Source organism: Babylonia areolata, chromosome 8, assembly GCF_041734735.1.
Source record: "Babylonia areolata isolate BAREFJ2019XMU chromosome 8, ASM4173473v1, whole genome shotgun sequence".
Lineage (NCBI taxonomy): Eukaryota > Metazoa > Mollusca > Gastropoda > Neogastropoda > Buccinidae > Babylonia > Babylonia areolata.
This window is the reverse complement of record NC_134883.1, coordinates 21,799,676-21,825,952: the sequence shown is the minus strand read 5'-3', so window position 1 is coordinate 21,825,952 and position 26,277 is coordinate 21,799,676. Positions and strand designations below refer to the sequence as shown.

The 26,277-nt window shown below is 40.5% G+C and overlaps 1 protein-coding gene across 1 annotated transcript in view; it reads right to left on the bottom strand.

Moving 5' to 3' along the window:
• Window positions 1-6,772: 6,772 nt before the first annotated feature.
• The window catches only part of LOC143285009 (neuroepithelial cell-transforming gene 1 protein-like), a 45,551-nt gene continuing 26,046 nt past the window's right edge, over window positions 6,773-26,277 (bottom strand). Inside the window, exons 3-14 of the mRNA XM_076592176.1 lie at window positions 20,488-20,562; window positions 19,245-19,424; window positions 17,979-18,041; window positions 17,270-17,366; window positions 14,990-15,066; window positions 13,196-13,352; window positions 12,818-12,876; window positions 12,316-12,357; window positions 11,259-11,360; window positions 10,453-10,521; window positions 8,545-8,713; window positions 6,773-7,158 (exon numbers count right to left, since the gene is read on the bottom strand). Coding sequence (XP_076448291.1) covers window positions 6,950-7,158; window positions 8,545-8,713; window positions 10,453-10,521; window positions 11,259-11,360; window positions 12,316-12,357; window positions 12,818-12,876; window positions 13,196-13,352; window positions 14,990-15,066; window positions 17,270-17,366; window positions 17,979-18,041; window positions 19,245-19,424; window positions 20,488-20,562 — 1,299 coding nt within the window. The 3' untranslated portion in view covers window positions 6,773-6,949. The remainder of the gene's footprint in view (window positions 7,159-8,544; window positions 8,714-10,452; window positions 10,522-11,258; window positions 11,361-12,315; window positions 12,358-12,817; window positions 12,877-13,195; window positions 13,353-14,989; window positions 15,067-17,269; window positions 17,367-17,978; window positions 18,042-19,244; window positions 19,425-20,487; window positions 20,563-26,277) is intronic.

Genomic DNA, 26,277 nt, shown 5'->3' with positions numbered 1-26,277 from the left:
ATATCTTTTGAGCAATACTCGCCTCATGCAACAAAAGACCTGCCCTGGGATGTTAGAGAAAGGAAGCATCATACTCTACCTGACTGCTTGGAGATTTATCATACTTTTGACAGCAATCATCACCATAAGATTCTGCAGGGCAAACCATATATCTTTTTGTTGTTATCATTACTAACAGAAAAGCTGGAGAAAAATACACTTTAGGGACTTATACTGTGCAGTAAAATAAACAACAAAAAAAACCCCAAAAAAACAAACTATGCAATCGATTATGATGAAAGCTTTTAACGACAAATATTGTCATAAATTCTGCTGGTCATAAGCTGAGAAAATTTTTTTTATATAATATTTTAACTTGACTGATAATTGGGATAAAATAGATTTGCCTGTACAGTTGAATAAAAAATACCTCACTGAAGTCAGACTAACATGCAAGTCAAAGATGCCTCAAGTCTCAGTAACGAGCGAGAGGACACACAAAAAAAACGCACGCATACAAACTGGCTGTGAATCTAACTGTTAATGTTTAAATTTTGTACAGGAAAATTCATAAACGCTTGCTGAGATATTCATCAGTATCAAATGGCACACCTAACTGATCAATTCTAAAATGTTCCTTGCTACATGTTTAAGACAAGAATCTATGACACAATCAGGAGATGTCAAAATATATTGAGCATTGTAATGTTACCACTAAAACTAGAACCAACACTCTGAACTTTGCACCTTCATTCTCTAAACATACATACAAATATGGAAAGGAAAAACAAATGTTTGTGTCACTTAACTTTTAAGAACACAACAAAAAAAACCAAACAAACAAAAAAAAACCCAAAAAAACAAACAGCAGAAACATGAAAAACACCCATATATGACATTTCGAACCTTGTGAAACTGGCTCATAAAATGCAAACTCAAAGAAATAAGAAAACGAAAGGAAGGTTGCAGTATTTTGAGAAAACAATGGACAAGACCTGTAACAGAGCAGTAGAAAATCCTTTTAACCTTTGAACCTGCCAGGTTAACCCACCACCCCACCTGCTGGCCACCGAGTCCTCAATGTTGCTGTGCTCAGCAGGAACTTGCCCAACACACACACAAACGAGCAGCAAAACAGTAGCCTTCCACAACACCTGAGAGGATAGGTTTCTGGTTACTTTAGCGACAACAACACATCGGGCAGACTGGAATGTCACTTTTTATGGCCAACTGCTCGAGTCGGAACAAGAAAATCAGAATGTCCAGTGACATGAAAATAAAGTGTTATCTGCTCTTCTTAGTGTTTGTGAGTGTGTGTGTGTGTGTGAGAGCAAAAGTCAACAAAAGAGATAACAGAATAAACCTCGTTGTCCATTGTCATCCCTTACTGTTAACTATTTGCATGTTCATTCAGAGCAGGGGAAGGAAGGTTGTGTTTCTCCTAAAATCTCAGATCTGGTCTTTTGGCTCAATGTCCACATTCATACCACCAGGTGAGTATTGTTTCATACACTCTGCATATGTACAAGTCTGTTCACACTGCATCAACATATATATATACCATTTACAGTGAAGCACTGATTATGACTCTACCTGGGAGTGAACTTGGTCACAGGTAAAGCATACAGTAAGTACAAGGGTGCAAGAAGCTTCAGAGTGGGGTGGAGGAGGCATCAGGTTCCCTACTCAAACTTGAAAAATATCATATGTTTCAAAAACAAATATGCACATCGCCTACTTTAAAAAATAAAAATAAAAAAATAAAATTTTTTTTTTACTAAGCATCTTGTCAAATCAAAACGCAGGTATTTTAGAGTAAGACCATGTTATTCATGTTTTGATTTCAGTTCAGTTGTGAATCTGATGACAAAATAGCTGAATACACTGATAAATCTAACACAATGTTAACAAATACACTTCCTCAATAACAATTTTGTTTTCCTTTTTTGTTGTTTTAGGGATATTATAAACGGTGAAACTTCTGTCAATTTCTCTATGTTATGATGATTTCATGAACACATTAACAGACACAACATGTTTAAATCAAAAGTTGTGAGGTAGTGCAGAAAAAAAGCACCAAAACATCTGAAAGAATACATGTCTTTCGTACAAAAATGACAAACTGTGCACTTCTACACAAATGCATGAACACGTACAAACATGCATACACACTGTGTAACATTCTTGCTGCCAGTCAGCTTCAAGTTTCTTTCACACGTTTTCTCTCTTCATGTGTGTGTTTGTGTGCGACTATCACACATTTCCCATATTGCAAAACATCAACAATATTACACAAAAACCAGTGGCACTGGGAATCCAGGGACAAAACCACACTTTGAAACCGAGCATTCTGTGCAGAGTATTCTCATCTGATCACCATGGCAACAAACAAAGGGGGGGCAAGAAAGTCTGGCAGTGCAGCCTGCCCATCACACCCCACCAGCAAGGAAGATGTCCAGAGTCTCCTCACATTAACAGCACAAAGCATTTTGCGACAGAACCCCCCCCCCAACCCCCACCCCTACTCAACAGTGCTGGAGCTGTGGAGAACAGAACATAACAGACCATCCCACCACTCCCACCCAGGTTTTGATATCATGCAGAGGCATTGTTTGGCAAATCATGCGCTCACACCTTGAATCCCTGGCCTGTGTTGTCCTGCCACATCACAAAGCACAAACAGTCCACATGATCACAGTCTCAGTTACTCATCAGAAACCAGTTCTGTTCTGTCAAGTGAAGAATGCTTTCTGTACGTGAAAGGCAGCAAAGTCAATACTGTGCCAACATGTGCCATCACTGCCCAAAAGACAAATCAAGTGCAGAAGTAGGCTATCTAGTTAGTTGTTTTTTTAAATGCAACTTACACATGCTGTTCTACTCCTTAAAACAGTATTATAAAGCTGAAATAGTTGTCTGTGAGACAGATTATACAGATTACTGGTTCCTTTTACACCTGAAATGGTTGTCTGTGAAATCATGTAGCTTTCTTCTTGACACTTTTAATAATATTAATAACAGTAATAATAATGGCTACTTGCTGAGAATAAATGTCCAAGAGGGTGGTCCTTGACCCACGCTGTGGAAAATTCTTGCCTGCTTATAAAAATATATATATTTTTATTGGACAAGCCTATTGTTTTAACTAAAATTACTACCTCTGTGATATGTATCATCTTCAGTTCACTTGCCTCTTACTTTATTGACCAATCAATAATTTTATCTAAATAAAAACTAGCAAGGTATTAAAATGAAACTGGTAAAAGGAGTTTGCCAATTAAAAAAAAAAGCTGTCAGTTCTTAATGGGATATTCCATTTCTATAAGTCAATATTACAACTGATCAGTATTGAACCAAAATAACAGATTTCTAAGAATGTAAGGTTTCATTTGTTCATTAAAGCCAGTGCTTTAAACTTTTTTTTTTTTTTCACACAAGATGACCCAGACACCTGAAGTTCTGAGGTCATGCAGACAAAACTGATATTATAGATGAACATTTCCTGCACTGCTGAATTAATCCACTTTGAACCTTGCAACAAATACATCTCAATCTTAAAAAAGGGACAATAAAAGAAAGAAAGAAAAAAAAAAACCATACAGTGCTCTCATTAACTGCCACTGTCAGTTCATTTCTTGCACTCCTTTCATTATTCTGATCCACTCAGAACACTGGCATGACTAAAATGGTCAATTCTGTCCTCAACATAGCCAAAAAAAATTTTTTTTTATACAACACAAAGTATTCATGCCATCAATTTTAGACCATGCTATTGTTTCTGATATGACTCTTCAATAAAGACAGGAAAATCTGATGCATGGAAAATACTGTGTGCCCCATCAACTGAGAGCCTGCTGTTACTGAACAAAATGTCAATGTTATCAAGACAATGTATATATGACCTGCTTGTCATTTCATCCCCATGACGCATGAAGAAAGAAATCAGCCCTAAACTGTGAATACAGGAGTTAAGATGACCCAAGTTTCCACTTCTGGTACGTTCCAGGCAGTGACTAAAGTTCTCAGCATTGCATGGTCATCAGCTGCCTGTGGAGATTTCTGCTGATGTCAGACAAATACCATGAACTGCAGAACATAACAGCCAGCCGTTTTGAACGTTCTTTATGAAATGAAAACTTTTGCCACGTTTGGTAGGAAACGTGTGCGATGAAATAAGCCATCCATTTCTTTAATCTCTAAAGGCAAGGATACTGAACAGACCAGGCACGAGCAATCCTTTCAGTGCCTCCACCTGATGTTTGTTAACAACCAGGAACACCTCAATCTTTTTTCTGTTTTCCTTCCAATCAACTCACAAACATGCATAATCATCCTCCAATACTGACCAGTTGATCACTGAATCATTACATCCATGTTACTATTCACACACACACACACACACACACACACACACACACACACACACACACACACACACAGCATTCACAAACACATTCACACAGTGCTAAATCCCCACAATTTTGTACATTGTGTCGTTCCACATCACAGAGCACTACCATCACTCCCATTAACCCAGGCCATCACAGTCTGTGTCCCCACACAACACTGCCTCTCCATGCTGACAAACTTCTCTCTGACTGCGACAACACAGCGAGAGGCACGAAAAAGGAAGCAGCATTCTGCTGAAGTAAGAGCATGAAGAGTGTACACACACACACAACCTGGATTATCCATTCACCTATCCAACATGCAGACACTGACATATGTGTATGTACATTAGACAGTCATTATTCATCGCACATGACCAAAGTGGCTTGTCATGTGATAAAAGTCATGCTTAACAGCGCAGAGATAGAGACAGACAGAGAGAGACAGACACACACAGTAACAAGAGACAGAGAGTGAGAGACAGTCCAACAAACACTGAAACAAACATAAAATGTGAAACAAAAAGAAGAGAGTAAGAGAGAGAGAGAGAGAGGTGCGAACACACACACACAGAAGGAGAGATGAAGGAAGGAGGGAAGGATGCAGAGTGAGAAAGACGTGAAATATTATCACTGCACTCTTTGGTTTGACCACTCATGATCTTTGGGAATTTTTTTTTTTTTTTACAAAATGAACACAGTCCAACCATGAAACCAGCTGCCTTTGACCTTGGGGGAAACAGCAAACAACATGAAAGTGATATGAGTGGCATGGTCACTGATCATACTATTGTACATTCCCTGGATAAACAAAAACAAAACTAACAAAAAATCTAAAAAGCTATGCTAACACTCACACACACACAAATCAAACATTCTTTCACAGAAACACAAAACAAAAAAAAACAAAAAAACCAGAAAAAGACTCTAAAAATACACAAACATTTACACATAATTCACAAATCATACTTCCTTCTGACTGAAAAATAAAGTTTCTAATCTAAAAGATGTCCATGCAAAGAACACACCACACAAATCTAAAACCACTGCAAACATTCACTAAGTAAAACAGTTACACACACACATGTGCAAACTTGTCCACTCTCTCTCACATAAATTAGCAACTGCAAATACCTACAAACTAAAAAAAAAAAAACACCAAAAAACCCAAACAAACAAAAAACAAAAAAAACAACAACCAAACTTAGAAGACTGCTGCAACCAAAGTCATTTGTGCAACAAAAGGAAAAAAATAATTATTACTGCAATCTCGAAAAAGGAATTACATTCTTATAAAAGCAAACTCATTCACTCTTTCTTGCATACTCACAAAGCTGTACCTACCTACAAAACTATAAAAAGAAAAAAAAAAAGAAAAAAAGGTTCCTGAAACTCTACAATGTACCAAAAACAAAATATAATTACAGAATGCTGCTGCAACTACAGTGTCAAGAATGGAAAAAAAAAAAAAAACCAGCCAAAGAAAAAAAAAAGAACAAATCAAATCACTGAATATTGCTGCAACCAAAAAAAAAAAAAAAAAAAAAAAAAAAAAAGTGTCATATGTGCACAGTACTTTAGGTAGAGACAGCCCTGATCTTTTCATTACGGAAGAGGCGCCACACACATCACACAAAGATTTTCAAAGCTAGTATTGCTTGCTGCTAACACACAAGTCAAGAACAGCACAGCTGCTTTCCCCACACAACTGGACGAAGAGAAGTCTTGCTGATTGACCAAACTGTCAACAGCATCATCGTCTGGCACAATATGAGTGGGGAAATTGTCACTGCTCCATTGTAGGGAGAGGTCTTTGAAACACACGCTTCAATCATCATTTAAAAGCCCTCCTCTGTTTCTTGTGGAGAAATTGTCATCATGGCCTCTGTTCTGAAGATTAGGACACAAAAATAAAATGACCACAAAACTAAAACATTCTCCATTTCATGTGGGGAGAAAACTGTCGTCCCTCTGTCAGGAGATTTTGAAACAAACTAAAATCAATACAACACTAAAATCCTCGCAACGTTTCATGCTGCTGCGGTTTCATAAAAAAAAAAGGCATTCACAAAGCCTCCATGGCATCAATCATTCATTTAGCTTAACAGAATCCCAACAGTTTCCGTATTTTTATCTCTGGTGACATGATTTCACAAACTGTCTCTTTGCAGTTCTGCCATGAAGTGTAGAGCACACAAACACCCAACGTTGAGAAAAAAAACACACAGCTGTCGAGGACAGGAATGTCGGAGAAAGTCTTTCTCACACACCGACTCCCCCCCACCTGTCCCACCTCCCCAACCCTCCTTCTCACTTTCAGCCCTTCTTGTTCCCGAGGATAACAGTGCTGTCAGAACATGAACTGAATCAAAACACTCCATCCTCAATAACTTGCATAATCTTTATCTGTTCATAAACCTTTTGATTCAGGTTTGCCGCCACACGCACTGAATGTTAATACCCCTGATGGCGGTGGGAACACAATCAACACTCCAGCTGATGCTGATAATCCTTCATGCGGTCTCAACAGAAGAGGAAAGGAGAGAGAAGGTGGTGGTGGTGGTGGTAGTGGTGGCGAGCTATCACTTCTTGTTGGAGGCGGTGGATCCCTTCCGGGACAGGGCGGAGCCCTTCTTGGAGCAGCTCTTGATGGAGTCCCTGTGCACGATGTGGTTCGTCAGGGTCTGGAAGCTGCGCATCCACTGCTGCTTGGAGTGCTCGTCCGCCGCTATCAGCGTGTGTGACTGGCCCTGGCTGGGGTCCGTGAAGGACAGGCGGAAAACATTCTTGCCTGAGGGGAAAGACAATCAGTGTCGTCATGACTCACATGCATCAATGTCGTCATCACTGACATGCATCAGTGTCGTTGTCACTCACACATATCAGTGTCATTGTCACTCAGACATCAGTGTCATCATGACTCATATGCATCAGTGTCACTGTCGCTCACATACATCAGTGTTGTTATCACTTGAATGCATGTCACCACTCACATATATCAGTGTTACTGTCACTCATACATCAGTGTTTCATCACTCACACACATACATCAGTGTCATCATCACTCACATCAGTATCGCCATCACTCACTCACAATGGTCTCATCTTCACTCAGATACATCAGAATCAGTGTCTTCAGGGCTGAGCGGAACGACCCCATCAGTGACCAACAATATGTACTCAGCTTGCAGCCCTGTCCCTGGGTCAGGGCCAAGCATAATGACCCCATCTTGCTGACCCCCCCCCCCCCCTCCTACACCCCCTCCTTCCCGATTACCCACAGTATGTATAGAGTCACCATTATTTCATTCAACAGAATAACAGACTCTATGTTGAACTGCAATCTGTTTAATCCCGTCCATTCAGTAACATCAACAATACCAGTTCTTGAATTGCCCCGGTTACCAATAATCAATTTCATCATAATGTCTGTTTATACAAATAGACTGATATATAAAATATTGTCCCGTGTTACCTATAATCAATTTCATCATAATGTCTGTTTATACAAATAGACTAATATATAAAATATTGCCCCGCGTTACCAATAATCAATTTCATCATAATGTCTGTTTATACAAATAGACTGATATATAAAATATTGCCCCGTGTTACCAATAATCAATTTCATCATAATGTCTGTTTATACAAATAGACTGATATATAAAATATTGCCCCGTGTTACCAATAATCAATTTCATCATAATGTCTGTTTATACAAATAGACTGATATATAAAATATTGCCCCGCGTTACCAATAATCAATTTCATCATAATGTCTGTTTATAAAAATAGACTGATATATAAAACATTGCCCTGTGTTACCAATAATCAATTTCATCATCATGTCTGTTTATACAAATAGACTGATATATAAAACATTGCCCTGTGTTACCAATAATCAATTTCATCATAATGTCTATTTATACAAATGGACATATATAAAACATTGCCCAGGTTGACCAAGAACATACCCAGCATACACCCCCCCGCCCCCCGAAAGCAGAGTATGGCTGCCTACATGGCGGGGTAAAAACGGTCATACATGTAAAAGCCCCTTCGTGTGCATACGAGTGAACGCAGAAGAAGAAACCAATCATCAATTTCATTGTAATGTCTGTTTATACAAATAACCTGATATAAAACATGTAGACCTCACAATACGTACTCAGCTTGCTGCTCTGTCCCTGGGTCAAGGCCGAGCGGAACGACCCCATCTTGCTGACCTCGCCGTCGGCCAGATCCTCCACCACTAGCTGCGACACAGGGATGGGCTGACGCAGCACCTGATGGCTGTTCGGCTGCGTCACCACCACTGCCTTCTCGAAGAGGTACAGCTGCACCTTCTGTCCACCACAAGCACACGTGTACCGTTATACAAGGCGCATGTGCACTGTTATACAAGCACATCTGTACCATTATACAAGGCGCATGTGCACTGTTATACAAGCACATATGTACCTTTATACCAGCACATGTATTACTACAAGCACATTTCATTTCATTACATAAGCACATGTGTATAGTTATACAAGCACATGTGTTCCATTATACAAGGAAATGTGTACCTTTATACAAGCACATGTATACCCTTTTTTTTCCAGTTTAGAGTTATGCATGCGTGTGACTGACTGGTGTGAAAGCGCTTGTCTCTGCACAAGATTTAGCGCTATATAAATACTAATTTTCATATAATGACAATAAGCCTTCACAACAACAGGCATGATGCAGATTTCACTATCATTCTAACATCAGTTTGATAAGTGCACTCCAAACTTACTTTCTTTTGAATGACATCCTGCTTAACAATACAGAATCAAAAACATTTTGTGGGGATAGGTGGAAGTCACAGCTTTAGCATAGAATGGGCACCTTACCTTGACTGAGTTGGAGGCACTGTTTGAATTCAACACACTGCTTTGTGGATTAAAAATTTTAAGGTCTGTTGTCATAAACCTATCTTGTACACACACTCAGTAAAAACCAAAGCAAAGAAAAAAAACACCAAACCAACCTTTACTCTTTCAGATTTAGAATTACAATTAAAACAAACAGTAAATATACCAGAAAATTATGGTAAATTGTGTATAAACATTTCATTACTAAGAAAAGCAGCAGCAATGTGAGAGAGGAAAGCAAATACATTGTAGACAGCAAGGGACACAGTGGATGGACAAACGCTATGACAAGAAGGAACACAGTGATTGGACAAAAACACTATGACAAGGAACACAGTGATTGGACAAACACACTGTGAAAACAAGGAACACAGTGGATGGACAAACACACTATGACAAGGAACACAGTGGATGGACAAACACACTGTGACAACAAGGAACACAGTGGATGGACAAACACACTGTGACAACAAGGAACACAGTGGATGGACAAACACACTATGACAACAAGGAACACAGTGGATGGACAAACACACTATGACAAGGAACACAGTGGATGGACAAACACACTATGACAACAAAGGAACACAGTGGATGGACAAACACACTATGACAACAAAGGAACACAGTGGATGGACAAACACACTATGACAACAAGGAACACAGTGAATGGACAAACACACTGTGACAACAAGGAACACAGTGGATGGACAAACACACTATGACAACAAGGAACACAGTGGATGGACAAACACACTGTGACAACAAGGAACACAGTGGATGGACAAACACACTATGACAAGGAACACAGTGAATGGACAAACACACTGTGACAACAAGGAACACAGTGAATGGACAAACACACAATGACAAGGAAGACAGTGGACAAGGAAGACAGTGGATGGACAAACATGCTTGGACAAGGAAGACAGTGGATGGACAAACACGCTTGGACAAGGAAGACAGTGGATGGACAAACACCATGACAACAAGGAACACAGTGGATGGACAAACACCATGACAACAAGGAAGACAGTGGATGAACGAACACGCTTGGACAAGGAAGACAGTGGATGGACAAACACGCTTGGACAAGGAAGACAGTGGATGGACAAACACGCTTGGACAAGGAAGACAGTGGATGGACAAACACGCTTGGACAAGGAAGACAGTGGATGGACACTCACATTGTTCTTGGTGTTCCTAAGGGGACCCTGCAGAATGAGTGCGTTGGACTCCTCTATCTCCATGATTTTCTGAACATAACACACGATCAACAATGCATTTTCCTTCACACAGCCACAGCAAACACTCCGACATTACTTTCATTTTCAGTTTTCAAAGCACATCAATAGTTGAGATCAGTTTTTGTTTTATTCAAGAATTATTTTTTTTACTTGAGTTTAGTTGCAAACATAAGTTTTAAATCATGCATTTGTATGAGTTCAACATTCTAAAAGCAGTCTGTTCTGATCTGTGAATGTTGTGTGTCCTACAGTCTGGAGGAGTGCTCAATGTATGGATGAAATCAATATCAAAAAACCCCAAAAATTCTGCTGAGGTGCCCTGTTGTGTGTGTTTTGGTCTTTGGTGTGCAAGGACGAGTGAATCAACAACACCACAACAATTTCCTATGTCTTTGAACATTGGTGCAATAAAATCTCTTTACCTTGTCAATTGAAAAATACGGTAGTCAGCAAGCATTACACCCTGATACAAGTGAATCTTTGTGTATGAAACAAGAATATGGTGAATGCGGCCAGTTCATCACACACACACACACACACACACACACACACATACACAAACAGAGTGACACACATGCACTGAGCTTGCTCTATCTCTCATGCACATGCTTTCAAAATCTTGTCAACTGAACAGAGAACTGTACAGATGCCCACACACACACACACACACACACACACACACACACACACACACTTGCTCTGTGTTTCTCTCTCGACACAAACGCCTCCACAGCTGATGCACATACCTGGTCATCAAAAGTGTATCGAAGCCGTGACTTGTGTAACTGACACTCCGACCTTCCAGTCATGTCATCAGCTTGCTTGATGATGGCATCAAGCTGAGAGAGCTGGCAAACATATGCAAAAACACACACACATTAGTCTCCTCAATCATATAGAACACAGACAGCTGACAATTTTCCACTGATACATCTATTCCTTTCATTTAAACAGAAGATTTAGTCCTCAGTATATAGTACAGTACCAATGAATCGAGTGTTACAGAAGCATCCATTATTATTATTATTATCAATAAATACAGATGAAGACAAGAACACATTTAAGTCAAAGTCTAAAATGATAACTGTTTTCATTTCATTTCTACACCACAGAGAAGCATGCATCTTGCAAAAATGCACACAGGCGAAAATAATCAGGAGTCTTCACCACAAAATCTTTGGAAATAGTGTGCATAAACAGTATAAGTATCCATATCAAATCAAATCAAACTGCTCATAAAAGAATCAAAACCTTTTTCTTTTTTTTAAAAAATGGAAAATAAGCACCTGCAAAATGGGAAGAGCGCATTCTATATATCTAATTTCTCCTTTCAGGAATGCCCACCCCCCACCTCCTCAACCCCCATCCATCCCCCCTCCATGCAAAAAATCTGGTTGGTTCATCTGGTCATACAAGCACAGTGTTTTTAAATTTTGACATGGATTATACAATACACATTTATGATAATCAACAAAATTTGGGAAAATAACTGAAACAAAACACACACACACACATACACACATGCCCATGCTTCTCCCCCACCACACACACACATCATGATATAACTGAAGGAGGGAGAGGCAGAAACAGGTACAGGGAAAAAGATAGAGAGAGAGACAGAGAGAGAGACAGAGACAGACAGACACAGAGAGACATACTGAGACAGGGAGAGATTCATTCAGAGTGATTACGCACAACTGTAAAACTGCAATGGCTCTTCCACATGCCCAGTCAAAATCAGAAGAGAGAGAGAAAAGCCAGAAAGATACAAAAATGAAACAAGACATGTCAAAGTTCACCTACCGCTGTCTTCAGCAACTCCACATCTTCATGATCCTCTGGGGTCTGAAAAACAAAGCACACACACACAATGATACAGTGGCTGACATTGTACTGTGTGAATCTGAACTATCTTTGTAGGTACACCCACCCACCCACCCACACTCACACAAACATGAGGCAAATTAGATACCAAAGCTAAAGTTACTTCTTATCCAAATAATGCACTGCATATCCAGCTATCAGAACAGTGGGTGCAAGTGGTGATGTGTAAAGTAAAAAAACAACAACCAGACAGGGAGACAGAGAAATATGACACAGAAAACCCATTCTGTGCTGAAAGATGAAACCTTTTCTTTGAACAATTTGTGGAGACTAAGTTCAAATCCACACACACATAGATACAGACACTCACTCCCTGGCTCAAGCTACACACACACACACTCTTCCTCTCCCACATCATATCACCCTGTGGTAAAAAGACCTCTCCAATGTTTCACAAATAACAGAAATCAAGGACCCTCACCTCTTTCAGAATGGCTTTAAGGAGCAGGGGGTACTTCACAAACCGTCCTCTGGCACCATCTGTGAAACATCGGAACAACAATCGTTACTATCATCTTGAATCATAATCATTATCATTTTGCAACAAGAATCGTCATCATCATCACAACGTGGCAACAAGAATTCTCACCATTATTTTCACATGGCAACAAGAATTATCAACATCATCATCTCAAGGCAAAAAGTATCATTATCAATAACATCTAGTGGCAACAAGAATCCTTATCACCTATTCTTCTTACAGCGTACCAATATTCTTACTACAATGGTGACAAGAGGGGAATACAAATGTTGAAAAAAAAAACACACCTAAACAACAAACAAAAAATTGCCTACTGACCCAGCAGCGCCCAGAGGTCCAGTTTGCGGCTCTGAGGGCACTCCTGGCAGCGTGCCAGGTAGTCCCTGATGGCAGGCACCTGCTGCTTGTCGTCCAGCATGCTCTTGGCAAAGGGCTGGTTGCTGCAGAAACCCACATACACCTCCAGCTGGGGGATCTGTACACAACAGCATCATTGTAATAATAATGAGGAGGAGGAGGAGGACGAGGAGGAAGGAGGAGGACGAGGAGGAAGGAGGAGAACAAGAAAGAGGAGAAGGATAGAGGGAGAAGAGGAAGATGAAGAAGAGGAGGAGGAAGGAGGAAGTGGAAGAAGAAAAGGAAGAAGTAGGAAGAATGATCATAGTTTATTTGTATTGTGCCTTTCATTAAAATACAGTAATGCTCAAGGCACAAAATATGAGCAAAATATGACAAAACCAACTGAAACAAAAAATAACAAAAAAAAACAAAAAGAAAAAAAAAACACCAACAAAAAAAGACAACAAATTTTACATCAAAATTAAATACAAATGAGATTTCAATAACCTTTTCCATACCTTTTTTTTTTCAAACCAGACTGAAAATTGTCCATAGCAAATACAATGCCAAACTGATTAAAAGATTTGTCTGCTCCACTGTGGATATCACACGGTGCTGATATTCAGTTTTTACAACTTTAAGTGTTTTTCTTCATACTGTTTTATCAAAACAAAAAACAAACAAAAATAACCAACAAAAAAAACTATTATTAAACCCATTAATGAAAATGGTACTGGTCGAGGGTTTTATCAAAATTCCAAGACCTCTCCAGACCCTGAACCTGGGCAAAACATACTTCACCAAGACTTTACCAGCCCTAGAAATTGTTCTCTCGTCTTACCAAGACTTTACCAGCCCTGGAAATGCTTCTCTCATCTTACCAAGACTTTACCAGCCCTGGAAATGGTTCTCTCATCTTACCATGACTTTACCAACCCTAGAAATGCTTCTCTCATCTTACCAAGACTTTACCAGCCCTGGAAATGGTTCTCTCATCTTACCAAGACTTTACCAGCCCTGGAAATGGTTCTCTCATCTTACCAAGACTTTACCAGCCCTGGAAATGGTTCTCTCATCTTACCAACACTTTACCAGCCCTGGAAATGGTTCTCTCATCTGAAATGTCTCATCTTACCAAGACTTTACCAGCCCTGGAAATGGTTCTCTCATCTTACCAAGACTTTACCAGCCCTGGAAATGGTTCTCTCATCTTACCAAGACTTTACCAGCCCTGGAAATGGTTCTCTCATCTTACCAAGACTTTACCAGCCCTGGAAATGGTTCTCTCATCTTACCAACACTTTACCAGCCCTGGAAATGGTTCTCTCATCTTACCATGACTTTACCAACCCTAGAAATGCTTCTCTCATCTTACCAAGACTTTACCAGCCCTGGAAATGGTTCTCCCATTTTACCAAGAATTTTCCAAACTTTCATGGCTCTGTAGGAACCCTGTATATGTGTTTTTTTTTTTTTTTTGCTTTTTTTGTGTGTGTGTGTTCAGGGGTTTGGTTGGAGACAAATCCTCTCATCCATTTGTCTTTTTCTTCCGTAAAATCTTTCCCCGTCTGCTTTTCTCCCCCCCCCCCCTCCCCCATTTTCTAATCATTTGTGGTTGTTTAGCCCAGAAAATTTGTCAGATTCTGTTGTTACCAATTGGTTGGGTTTTTTTGGTTTTGTTTTTACTTTTTCCAATGCAGTGTTGACAGTAATAAAGCTGTAATAAAGTGGTGTAAACAAAAAACAACAAACAAACAGAAAAAGGCCTCTCACCCAGTCCAGTATCTGCTGACCCACACCCTGGGTGGTGCCGTCCCTCTGTCGCTGCTGCTCCAGTCTGACCACCAGGTCTGTGTGAGGACAAAAAACTATGTAAAATAGGCTGCACTCCCCTTGTGCTGCATTGTATTGTAGAGTAGAGCACAGTAGAGTAGAGCACAGTAGAGCAGAGTACAGCACAAAAGAGTAGAGTACAGCACAGCAGAGCAGAGTACAGCACAGTAGAGTACAGCATAGGACAGTAGAGCACAGTAAAGCACAGTAGAGTACAGTACAGCACAGTAGAGTACAAAAGAGTAGAGTACAGCACAGCACAGCAGAGCACAGTAGAGTACAGTACAGCACAGTACAACTGAGTAGAGAGTAGAGCACAGTAGAGTACAGTACAGCACAGTAGAGTACAGCACAGTACAATTGAGTAGAGAGTAGAGCACAGTAGAGTAGAGCACAGCATAGTAGAGTATGGCACAGTAGAGTACAGCACAGCAGAGTACAGCACAGTAGAGAGTAGAGCGCAGTAGAGCAGAGCACAGCAGAGCAGAGTACAGCACAGCACAGCATAGTATTGTACTGCACTGTATTGCACCGCATTGCACTGTATTGTACTGTATAGTATTGTTTCACTTTTTTGGTCACAACCCATTTCTCTACGTGAAATTCAGGCAGCTCTCTCTCTCTCTCTCCTGGGTGAGTGCTTCACCACAGTGCAGCCCCAGTGCCCTCTCCTCATACTGCGTCATGCTGTTTTGCATCGAATTACTTTTGTCTGGGAATATCTCTCTGTGTGAAATTCAAGCTGTGCTCTCTAGGGAGAGTATTTTGCCACAATGCAGCCCCATCCTTTTTTTTTTTTTCATGCCTGCTGGTATATTTGTTTTCCTATCAAAGTCGATTTTCCTACAAAAATTTTGCCAGACAATCCTTTTGTCACCGTGGGGCTCTTTTACATGCCCATGCCTAGCGCATGCTCCACGCTGGACCTCGGTTTATCGTTTTATATGAATGTGTTGCATCCAGACCACTGCTCAAAGTCTTGTGGTGTGGAAAGAATATATATATGGATACATACACACATCGACAACATCAACACATCTGCACTCATTCTCAACACACCAAATGTACACATGCTCTCCCCCTCTCTCTCTGAACACACACACACACACATTATATATATATGTTATATATATACCGGTATATATTATATGCCTGTATCTTCTCTCTGTCTCTCTTGCCTGTCTGTCTCTATCTGATTGATAGAAAAAAAACAAGAGCTGATAAACAACTCTTCCATCAAATTAAATATGACTGCGAAAATACTTTTTATCAGAAAATAAATAGGGTTGGTGGGTGGGATTTAAAGACAGCCACTGGCTGAACCAGAAATGCTTCAAAGTCAAATGTGTGGTGGTCAAGCAAGTGTTAGAAAAAAACAAAAAAACAAAAAAAAAACAAGAGAGGCAAGGCCTTCAAGATTCACTTGTGACTGATTTTAGTATTTTCCGAAAAAGACCACTTGGGCAAATGAACATAGTGAAAGCCCTGTACACTGAGAGTAAAACACACAAGCTTTTTATGTATTGAGTATAATTTCAAAATGTAATGTTTAAGATGAGAAAGATCAGTTTAAAGCAAATTAAGTCCCCTAGCATTAATTACAGAGTAATTTCCCTTTTTTACTAGCTGCACCAAAACGTTTGCAAAATAAATAAAACTTCCATGCTTAGCAAAAGAAGTTCCTGTTTGAACAAAAAATGATAATAATGACTGCTCTTGTTGGGTCAGAATATCAGATCAAAGTGCCAAGTTTAGAGAATACAAAAAATATAAATATAACAGTAAATGCAGTTTGCATATAATTAGGCTTCATTTTTTATTTTTTTGTGCCCATTCCAGAGGTGCAATATTGTTTTAAACAAGATGACTGGAAAGAACTGAATTTTTCCTATTTTTATGCCTAATTTGGTGTCAACTGACAAAGTATTTGCAGAGAAAATGTCAATGTTAAAGTTTACCACGGATACACACACACACAGACACACACACACAGACAACCGAACATCGGGTTAAAACATAGACTCACTTTGTTTATACAAGTGAGTCAAAAAACAAAAACAAAACAATGAAGAAATAAAGTCAAGGACAAGCATACTGCTTTCTATCTGAAACGGTAAAGAGGGATCTCTCCCCCCCCCCCCCTCTCTCTCTCTCTCTCTCTCACACAGAAAATACATTAAAAAAAACAAAAACAAAACACAAAAATATCCAACACATTACCTTCATGAACAGGTATGAGCTGGTCGGTTGGTCCAAAGATCTGGCTGGCTTCCTCTGATGTGATAAGACTCAACGTCACCATGCTCTCCCAGTACATCTGAACAATGTAAAACAAACTGTTATTCTATCTGCCACTCCCACAACATGGTACAAGAATAATAATAATAATATAAACTTCTATTGATATATATATTTTTTTAAATCAAGTATAAATCATATACAGAGAGAGATTAAGTCAAAGTGGTGAACAACACTAGTGGCTACTTTACCCAAGACAGGAAATGGTGTGGTGTGATATGGTACCTCATGATGTCATGTGGTGTGGTGTGGTGTGGTGTAATGTGGTATGGCGGTGTGTGACCTGCCATGGTGATGTGTATACTAGCATAAAATGTATGGAGTTAGTGTTTTTTAGAGCAGAGTTGAGTCACCTCCATTGTAAGCGTACTCTTATCTTACAGTTCCATTCACAGCAACGCATTTTCTTTTGTTCAATGTCATTACTCATCAGTGTGTATGCTGCAAAGTTTGAGGAAATCAATATAATCATAACTGGCATCATCTATATTCTAATGACTTTTTAAAATATATTTTTTTTAGGCATCTCTTGATCAAGGAAGGTTCAAGTGGTTGATGTGCACAGTGGATGCGAAACTTGGTGCTGACATATATCTAAAAGTAAATCAATATATAACAACAAAATACTTACTTTTTTCACATTGCTCAGGTCTGATGCAATGTCTTTCTCACTCTGGTACAGCTCATATATTGCCTGGGTAAGAGAGAAAAAAAAGTGTAATGAGATAAATCATGAATCAAAGCTTTAGTTTTGCTCTCTAAGGTGGCATTACTCCAATGTCACTCCATTCCTTTTTCTCACAAGCAGCCACACACTGACCTAAAAATCGAATATCAAAGAGATAAAAATAAATTGTACATCAAACAGATCCAAAAATCAAATATCAAAAAGAAAAAAAAGAAGAAAAAATCATGAATCACACAGATCTAAAAATCAAACTCCCCTCAATTTTGTGTGTGTGTTTTTTTGTTTGTTAGGTTTTTAACAAGAAAGACAATGCACATTTTTGTTTAGCAGATTTAAAAAAAAAGAAAATTTTCCTTTATAAAATTACATTTAATCTAACACACTTTGCACAGCTCACAATGGCACAAAAAACAGCTATTTGCTATCCTGCACTGAATCCAACACTTGGCCACAAGAGGACAGAAAGAAAATCCCTAAACGGCCCCTCAGCGCTGTGCATGTTTTAAACGCTTCCTTCATTCACAAACCCTGCTCAAAATCCATGAACTTTCAAGACCTGTAAAACATGATTTTATTCCTACCAAACTTTCCCAAACATTTCCTCACTGAATGAACCCCTGTCCGGGTATAGGTAACAATGGTGTGAAATATGAGAAAATGTGGACCACATTCATTTCTTAATTGTTGGAGTCCAGGGCCCAGAGAACCCCTTTGCCAACTTTTCACACAGTGGTACTGATCAGTCCTGCCTCCAGAGCACCCCAACCACCACACCCTTCCCCTACAGGGGTATTGAAATGTCAAGGTTCCAGAGCATCCCCCCCCTTCCTTTTCCCCACAGTGGTACTGAGCAGTCCTGCCCCCAGAGCAACCCCCCCCCCTCCCCCCACACACACACCCTTTCCCTACAGTGGTATATTGAAACGTCATGGCTCCAGAGAACCCAACCCCCTTTTAACACACACACCCCCTCCCTCCCCAACCCCCATTTCCCCTTTTGGAGTTTCATTCAGAGAACCCCTCCACCCCCCACCCTCCCTTTGGAGTCCTGGCTCCAAAAAAAATCCCCTCCCTCCTCCCCCCCCTTTTTCCAGTAAGTCATAGCTCCAGACAACCCCTCCACCAACACCCTTCCTTTTCCCATCAGAGTGCTGGCTCCAGATACCCCCCACACCCCCTCTTCTCTCTTTCCCTGGCAGTGGCACTGACCTCCTGGTGCTTGATCAGCTGCTGCGACATGTGCTGGACGTGATTGGCGCCGGCCATGCTGTCCGTCCACGTCATGGTCAGGCGCCGCTTGGTGGGCGTGGGGCCCGGCGGCCTGTATGGAACGGGCTTCGGGGTGCTGGGGGTTCCATCCGGGGCTTTGAAACTGGAGCTCCGCAGGGTCTGCCAAGATGAGTGGCAGTAAAGAGTGATTCATGCGAGATACAAGATACAAGAAATGCTTTATTAGCTCTAAAAAGAGAAATTATTGAATTGTTTGCTAATTAAAAGGTGACAAATACATCATTCAAAAAAAAAAAAAAATTTTTTTTTAAGTATAGGCATAACATCTACAGAACATCACAATGGTTTATCACGCTCCCACATTTCTTCAACAAGAACAGCCACTCATGACAAATATACACACACAACATGACACAAACCCACACATGCTGTGATCAGTTATGTAGACTGCAAAAATAACAAACTAAATATTTTAGGGGGGGAAAAATATTCAAAAACTAAGAGAATTATATTAAAAAAAAAAAATTTAAAAAAAAGTCATATATATAAAATAGTAAAAAAGCAAGGGCACATTACCATCAATCAAAACATTTGATTGAATAATAGTGCATACAATAGCTAAGACAAGCATTCATACATGCTACAATCATAAAATACAACATGATAAATTTTAAAAAAACAACAAAAAAAAAACAACTCAAGTAAACAATCCTTTCAGCTAAGACATGCATTTATTTTCACAGACTTCTTGCACTAAAAATGCAGCGAACAAGGTAAAACACTCCATACTTGATCTACACAGTCATGTCAGTTGTCAATTAGGATCAGGACAGCAGCAGCAAGGACTGTGATAACAATAAGACTCACTTCAGCTGTAGGAGACAATGACAATATGACGGAAACCTTTTATGTTTTTAAAAATGATTATCTAGAATACTTGCGAACCTTTTTGAACCCTCTGATCTTTTTAATGAGACCAAAGAGAATTCATCGGCCATTCATATAAATTTCATACACAAATCAATGATCGTGACCACACTGCAGAAGGTAATTATAGCAACAAGACCAATATACAAGGATTCGTAGAAGCAAGGAAAAAAAAAAAAAAAAAAAAAAAAAGGGAAGAAAAAATGCACAACCACATGTACACATCTTGTGCAACAATCACATTTAAATCCCTTCAAACACACACACACACACACACATGTAATATAAAACTCACCCTGCTTTTCCGTGGAGACAACAGATCGATCAATGATGATGCACGTGATATGGCATGTTTTTTACTCTTCTTGCTCTGCAGACAGTCAAAACACATCAATAGAATAATAATGTACTTCCAGACTTTTCACTTCCCATTCCACACAGCCAAAACATATCAACAGAACAAACGTGTATTTCTTGTCATTATAATAGAATAGCATAAGATATTCTATTCATTGCCATTTACATCTCATTTCACTCTGTCAAAACACATCAGTATAAATTATAATAGTAGTAGTTACATATTTCCTGCCATTTATGTCCCATTTACCTAATGGTTGCAGGCAGTCAGTGCACACCACTGGACGTGTTCAGTCTTTTCTAGCATTGTTCCACTATATTCCATGATACTTATTAATAATAATAATAAGAAGAAGAATGGATATATAGCACTCTATCAAGAAATCTGCTCTTGGTGCTTTACAAAACACGTTTGTTTACATAATACATTACATCAATGTTATGTACACACATTATTATTGCATTATATCGTATTCCATTTATTTAATATTATCATCCATTATCAAATTAAAACTTTCCTGATATTCTTCCTTTTCATCCAATATTTTCTGAGCTCTTGCTTGTATTCACACATACCTACATATGTTAATGTTATTGTAGCTTTCTTGACATACAGCTTTTTGTGTTTTTGGTTTTTTTACCACATTTTCTTAAGTGTGTGTACATATGTGTGAATGTAATGCCTGCATAATTAATTATGTGCATGTTTCCTCAATTTTGTGTGTTTTCACAATGCCCTAGTAAACTGTACTGAGACAAAATCAAATCAATGAAACACAAATTAGCATCCCAAAAAATTATCAAAAGCCAAAAGCCTAAGATAATGGGATAAAGCTTCAACGACAATTATGCAAAGCATTTTACCATGCACTCTGAGGCAGACATACAGAGAGAGAGAGAGAGGAGACTCACTGATGGTGAGTGTCACACACACACACACACACACACACACACACACAGTCTAAAGGCCAGTCACAAAGAGAGAAAAAGACAGAAGAAATACTACCCGGAATTAAAATATTTAAAAAAGAAAAAAGTTCTCATCAATATAAACCCATTTCTGGCCCTGTGTCAGTGTACTAATGTTGGCCCTGGAAAGCCTGCACTGATAGAAACATTGACAGACATACAGACACAAAGTGACATTAGCCCCCCCCCCCCCCTCCAAAAAAAAAGGGGGGGGGGGGGCCTTGCAGAGCGGTGTTGGGGTTCAACAGTTAAAATCCCCAGCTGGGGAGTGACCATGAATGCAAGCCAAGGAAGACGGCAGTGTCAAACTGACAGTCATAGACAATGAGACAAGAAGGGGGAGAGGATGGAGAGGGAGAGGACGGAAGGGGAAAGCTAAGGGTCGGGGGGAAACGGGAGGAGGAGTGGGGTTCGTCAATAATAAATGGATAGCTCGCGGTGCTAATGTAGCTGGCCAAGGGCCCTGACCTGCCAAAGTGACAGACAAAGAGACAAGGAGGGGTGAGAGGGCTTGGGGCAGAGGGAGAGGGGAAGGAGTTGAGGAGGAGTAGGGGTGGGTGGGGTTCATCACTTAACTCTCTCCATACGAACGGCGAAAGAGACGACGTTAACAGCGTTTCACCCCAATCACCATCATCAAAGTATTGCAAGCGGAAGGCTCTTATACTGAAGAGGTGAATGTTGACAAAGAATACCACAATTCTGACGGCGGAAGCTAAATGTTGGGTCATTCAGACACCCACTGGACATCCGAGGGGTCTGTGTAGAAGAGAAGAGAGGACTGGCCGTACTGAGTGAGTTAAAACCCCTGGCTGGAAGCTTGCCAATGTAAGCTGACCAGGGAAGACTGAGCGGCCAATGGGCTGATTTCACTCCACAAGCTTCCTGCATGGCTCTCTCTGTAACCTGTACTTTATCCTACCCAAGGGGCCATCTCGACAGCACCAGTGCATGCAGTGTACTGTACTGCCAATGAGAAACTGGTGACACTGACCTTTTAACTGAAGTATGGGGATGTGTGGAAAATGCTAGTCATCAGTCCCAGTGGCTTCTAAAGCGCTCAAGTCCTAAGCCACACAGCTACAAGGCAATGCCTTCAGGAGAGGGTTGGGAACGTGGGCAACTGCCTAATATATTTTGTCTCTTTCTACCCTGAAGAAAACAACTGGAGAGATGAGTTAAGAGAGAAGAGGAGAGTTTGAAAAAGATAAGTTCCAAGACCAGAATTTTAAGACTGCAAGTGTGGTTTCTTAAGTTTAAATGCATGTTTTTCCCCTTTTCTGTATTCATTATATATATATATATATATATATATATATATATATATATATATATATATATATTCTGGTCGCGTCAGTATGCACACGTTGCTTTCTATATTTTTTCTCAACTGGCTCTTCTTCGCAATGCTCTTCAATTCAGACCAACAACAACAAACTCCTCAGATGTATACACACACACACACACACACACACACACACACTTGTGTGAAAGAAGAGCTAGGAGAAAGACAAGCAAGACACAGATGGGCGACAAGAGGTACTCCATGAACGTGATAAAACTTCATTATCACCTGTCCTTTCAACAAAGAGAAAGTCTGCCAGTGTGCAGAGAAGATCGAAGTGGGCCAAGACAGACGAAGGCATGGGTAGACGATAGCCGATGAGTATCTGCCCAAGGGACTCATGGTTTTCACAGACACTGAAACACTGTCGACCTTCCCATTGTCGTAAGTCTTCACATCAAAACACTGCCTTTTTTCAGTCAGCTTCGGCATCTTCGCCCTTGGGCAATGGTTAACGTCGTACGAACACATTGTTGGAAATGGAGACTGGATTTTTGTTCCAATGTTTTGCTGTTAAGGGATGTTATGTTTTTAATTGGGCAGGCTTCTGAAAATAAAAGCACAATGTCACTTTCTTTGTCACCTTTTTATGTTCTGTTTCTTGCTTGTTGATGAGGTTTCCGCATTTTCCAAGCTGATTTTTTGATGTGAAAGTGGAGATACCTGTTTACTCCTGTCATGTCATGCTCTGAACGGCTGACCACAAGGCGGTAAACACTCAAATTTCTCTTGAACTCGGTGTTTCAATGAGACTGCTGATGCAATTATTCCCATTAACACACAATTACTGTGACGATCAGCTCAACATCACTTTGAAAAGGTTGAATGATATCTGATGATATAACTGATACTTTGACTTCTTTCAAAACGCGGGTCCTTCCTCTCCTTGTATGTCTTACCCAATCACTAAATTCTCCCCCACAGAAAGACTGATCACTTCCATCACAACCCATAAAGGAAACGGACCAGCATGGACACACAGCCACTTTGTCATTTGCTCCGAACTTTCTTGAAAAAAACCAAAAAAACCCCAAAAAACAACAGTCACCTATTTACTTATGCGTTTTCTGTAGTTGCTGCACAGAATCAAAACAACCAACGTTAACAGATTCTTGCTGTCTGCAGTTTCCACTTCTGCAGTTCTCTTACTGTACATCAAAACAACTTGAGCCGGCTACCCGATCCGTCGCTGCTCTTCCACCTCTTTCCGTTTTCTCTTTCACCGTCACAGATTAACTCACGCACGTCTCACGTGCCGCATGCACTGTGCGGTACGAGCGTGTTTAGTGATAGCAATGCAGAGAGAGAGAGAGAGAGAGGGGTATTTGCTGGCCGCTCGTGCGTCGCGTTTGCCTGCTGCGGCAGTCGTACGGTGTGATGTCTATTTGCCGCCCCCCCCCCCACCCCACCCTCCTTCCCCATCCATCTTCCAAAGCCTCTCCTCCCTCCGGCACTGAACTTGCAGGCAGGCTCTTTTTTTGGCACGTGCAGCGTGTCGCAGTAGTGGTGGCTGCTGACTGTCCGAGTGAGGAGTGTCCACGAGGCGTGGGCAGGGGCAGCCCCCCGCCCCCCCCCCCCCCCGCAACCACCCCCACCCCCCCAATAAACGAGTCGATTCACACACACACAAAACCGGTTTTTTTGGTGGTTGTTTTTTTTGTTACTGTTTTTTGTTGGTGTGGTTTGTTTGTTTGTTTGTTTATGTTTTTTGGGGGGGGGTTTTCGAACAGAGTTGGTGGCACGAGGGAAAACCACTGTTTTTGTGTGAGTGGGTGTTTTCGGCACTGTCCCTCGTGGGACTCTCATCAGGCACAGTGAGCGATGAGAGACATAGTAGAGCGGAGAAGGGGATTGGTTAGCGGGAGGGATGTGTGTGTGTGTGTGTGTGTGTGTGTGTGTGTGTGTGTGTGTGTGTGTGTGTGTGTGTGTGTGTGTGTGTGTGTTATAATTCGAACATGAACATAGACAAATATATTAATATATTCTTCAGCACAGAAAAACAACAACAACAACAACAACAAAAAAACGGGAGGAGAGTTGTTTCTTAGGAAGCGTGGGTGGGTTTCAGTGGGTTCAAAGACATAAGTGGGATCTCACTCCAAGAGAGAGAGAATGATGGAATCAACTCATAGAAGGCTTCGAAAAAGATTACCCGCGCGCGTGTATGTGTGCGAGAGAGAGAGAGAGAGGGAGAGAGGGAATGAGGGAGGGAGGGAGGGAGGGAGAGAGAGAGAGAGAGAGAGGGAGAGAGAGCAAGAGAGAGAGCAACTGATGTGGTTCACGTACTTCTACAACTTTTTCTTTCATGTAAAGCGCCCTTAGATCTCAGAAAGGGCGCTATACAAATGTACATGCTCATTGATAACAATTAACATGATGATAGTAATAAGAATAAGAATAACAACATTCAGACAGACTGGGTGCATATCACGTTGGTCTGATTGAACGGGATTGAATTGAATATGGGTGGACCAGACATGACCCAGCAGACCGCACAAGCCCAGTTCTTGTTCTTGTTGCTTATAGTCCAGCCGACCGCACAGGGCTGTCAAACCATAAAAATGCTCAGTCGCGTCAAAACAAAACTCACGTCTACAAAAAACACTAAGACAAACCCACAAAACAGTTCATGACACAGTATCCAAACCATTTAGCACCTTTTGGCAAATAAGACTAGGCCATGTTAAGGACGCCAAAACCAAACAAAAAAAATACATTTAAAAGGCCATATTGACAAACAACACTGCAGAATGGGCAGCGTGTGCCCATCCCAGTGCTTACACCTCACTAACTAATCCCCAGAGCAAAACAGCACAGCGAGTACATCACAGACAGCGGAAAAGAGGAAAAAAGTGTCACGACTTGAAAAAAGAAAAGGCGGTGGACTTTGAAGGCAGAAAAAGGAGACAACAGTGAAGAAAGAAATAAGGCAGAAACAGAGTGATAGAAAAGAGGAAATATCTAGCACAGAATTTCCAGAAGGCGGGGATGCTACTTATACTGAAAGACCCACGGCATCCACACGGGGAACAGGTCACGTGAGAAAGTTGAAGGAACATATATCGCGCGCACGAACGGCGCACGCACGTGCACACACAAACAAACCCGACATTTTTCAATAATTCAATCCCAGAAAAAAAGTTACAAAGGGAAAAAATAAAAAGCAATCACAGACTCATTTCAGCACAAACCTGAAAAAAGCCCCTAGCGTTGACAATCCCTTTACATTCATCACCCAAAGATTTGCAAAATTCGACCATAAATCACACACGAAAACAGGACACAGGCATCTCTCACTTCCAGGGCGTTAAACAATGCTGCATAAACAAGAGCATCAAATACATCAAATTCATGCAGAAAAGACAACGGTTTAAATTTAGGGTTTTTTTGTTTTGTTTGCTTGCTTGGTGGTGG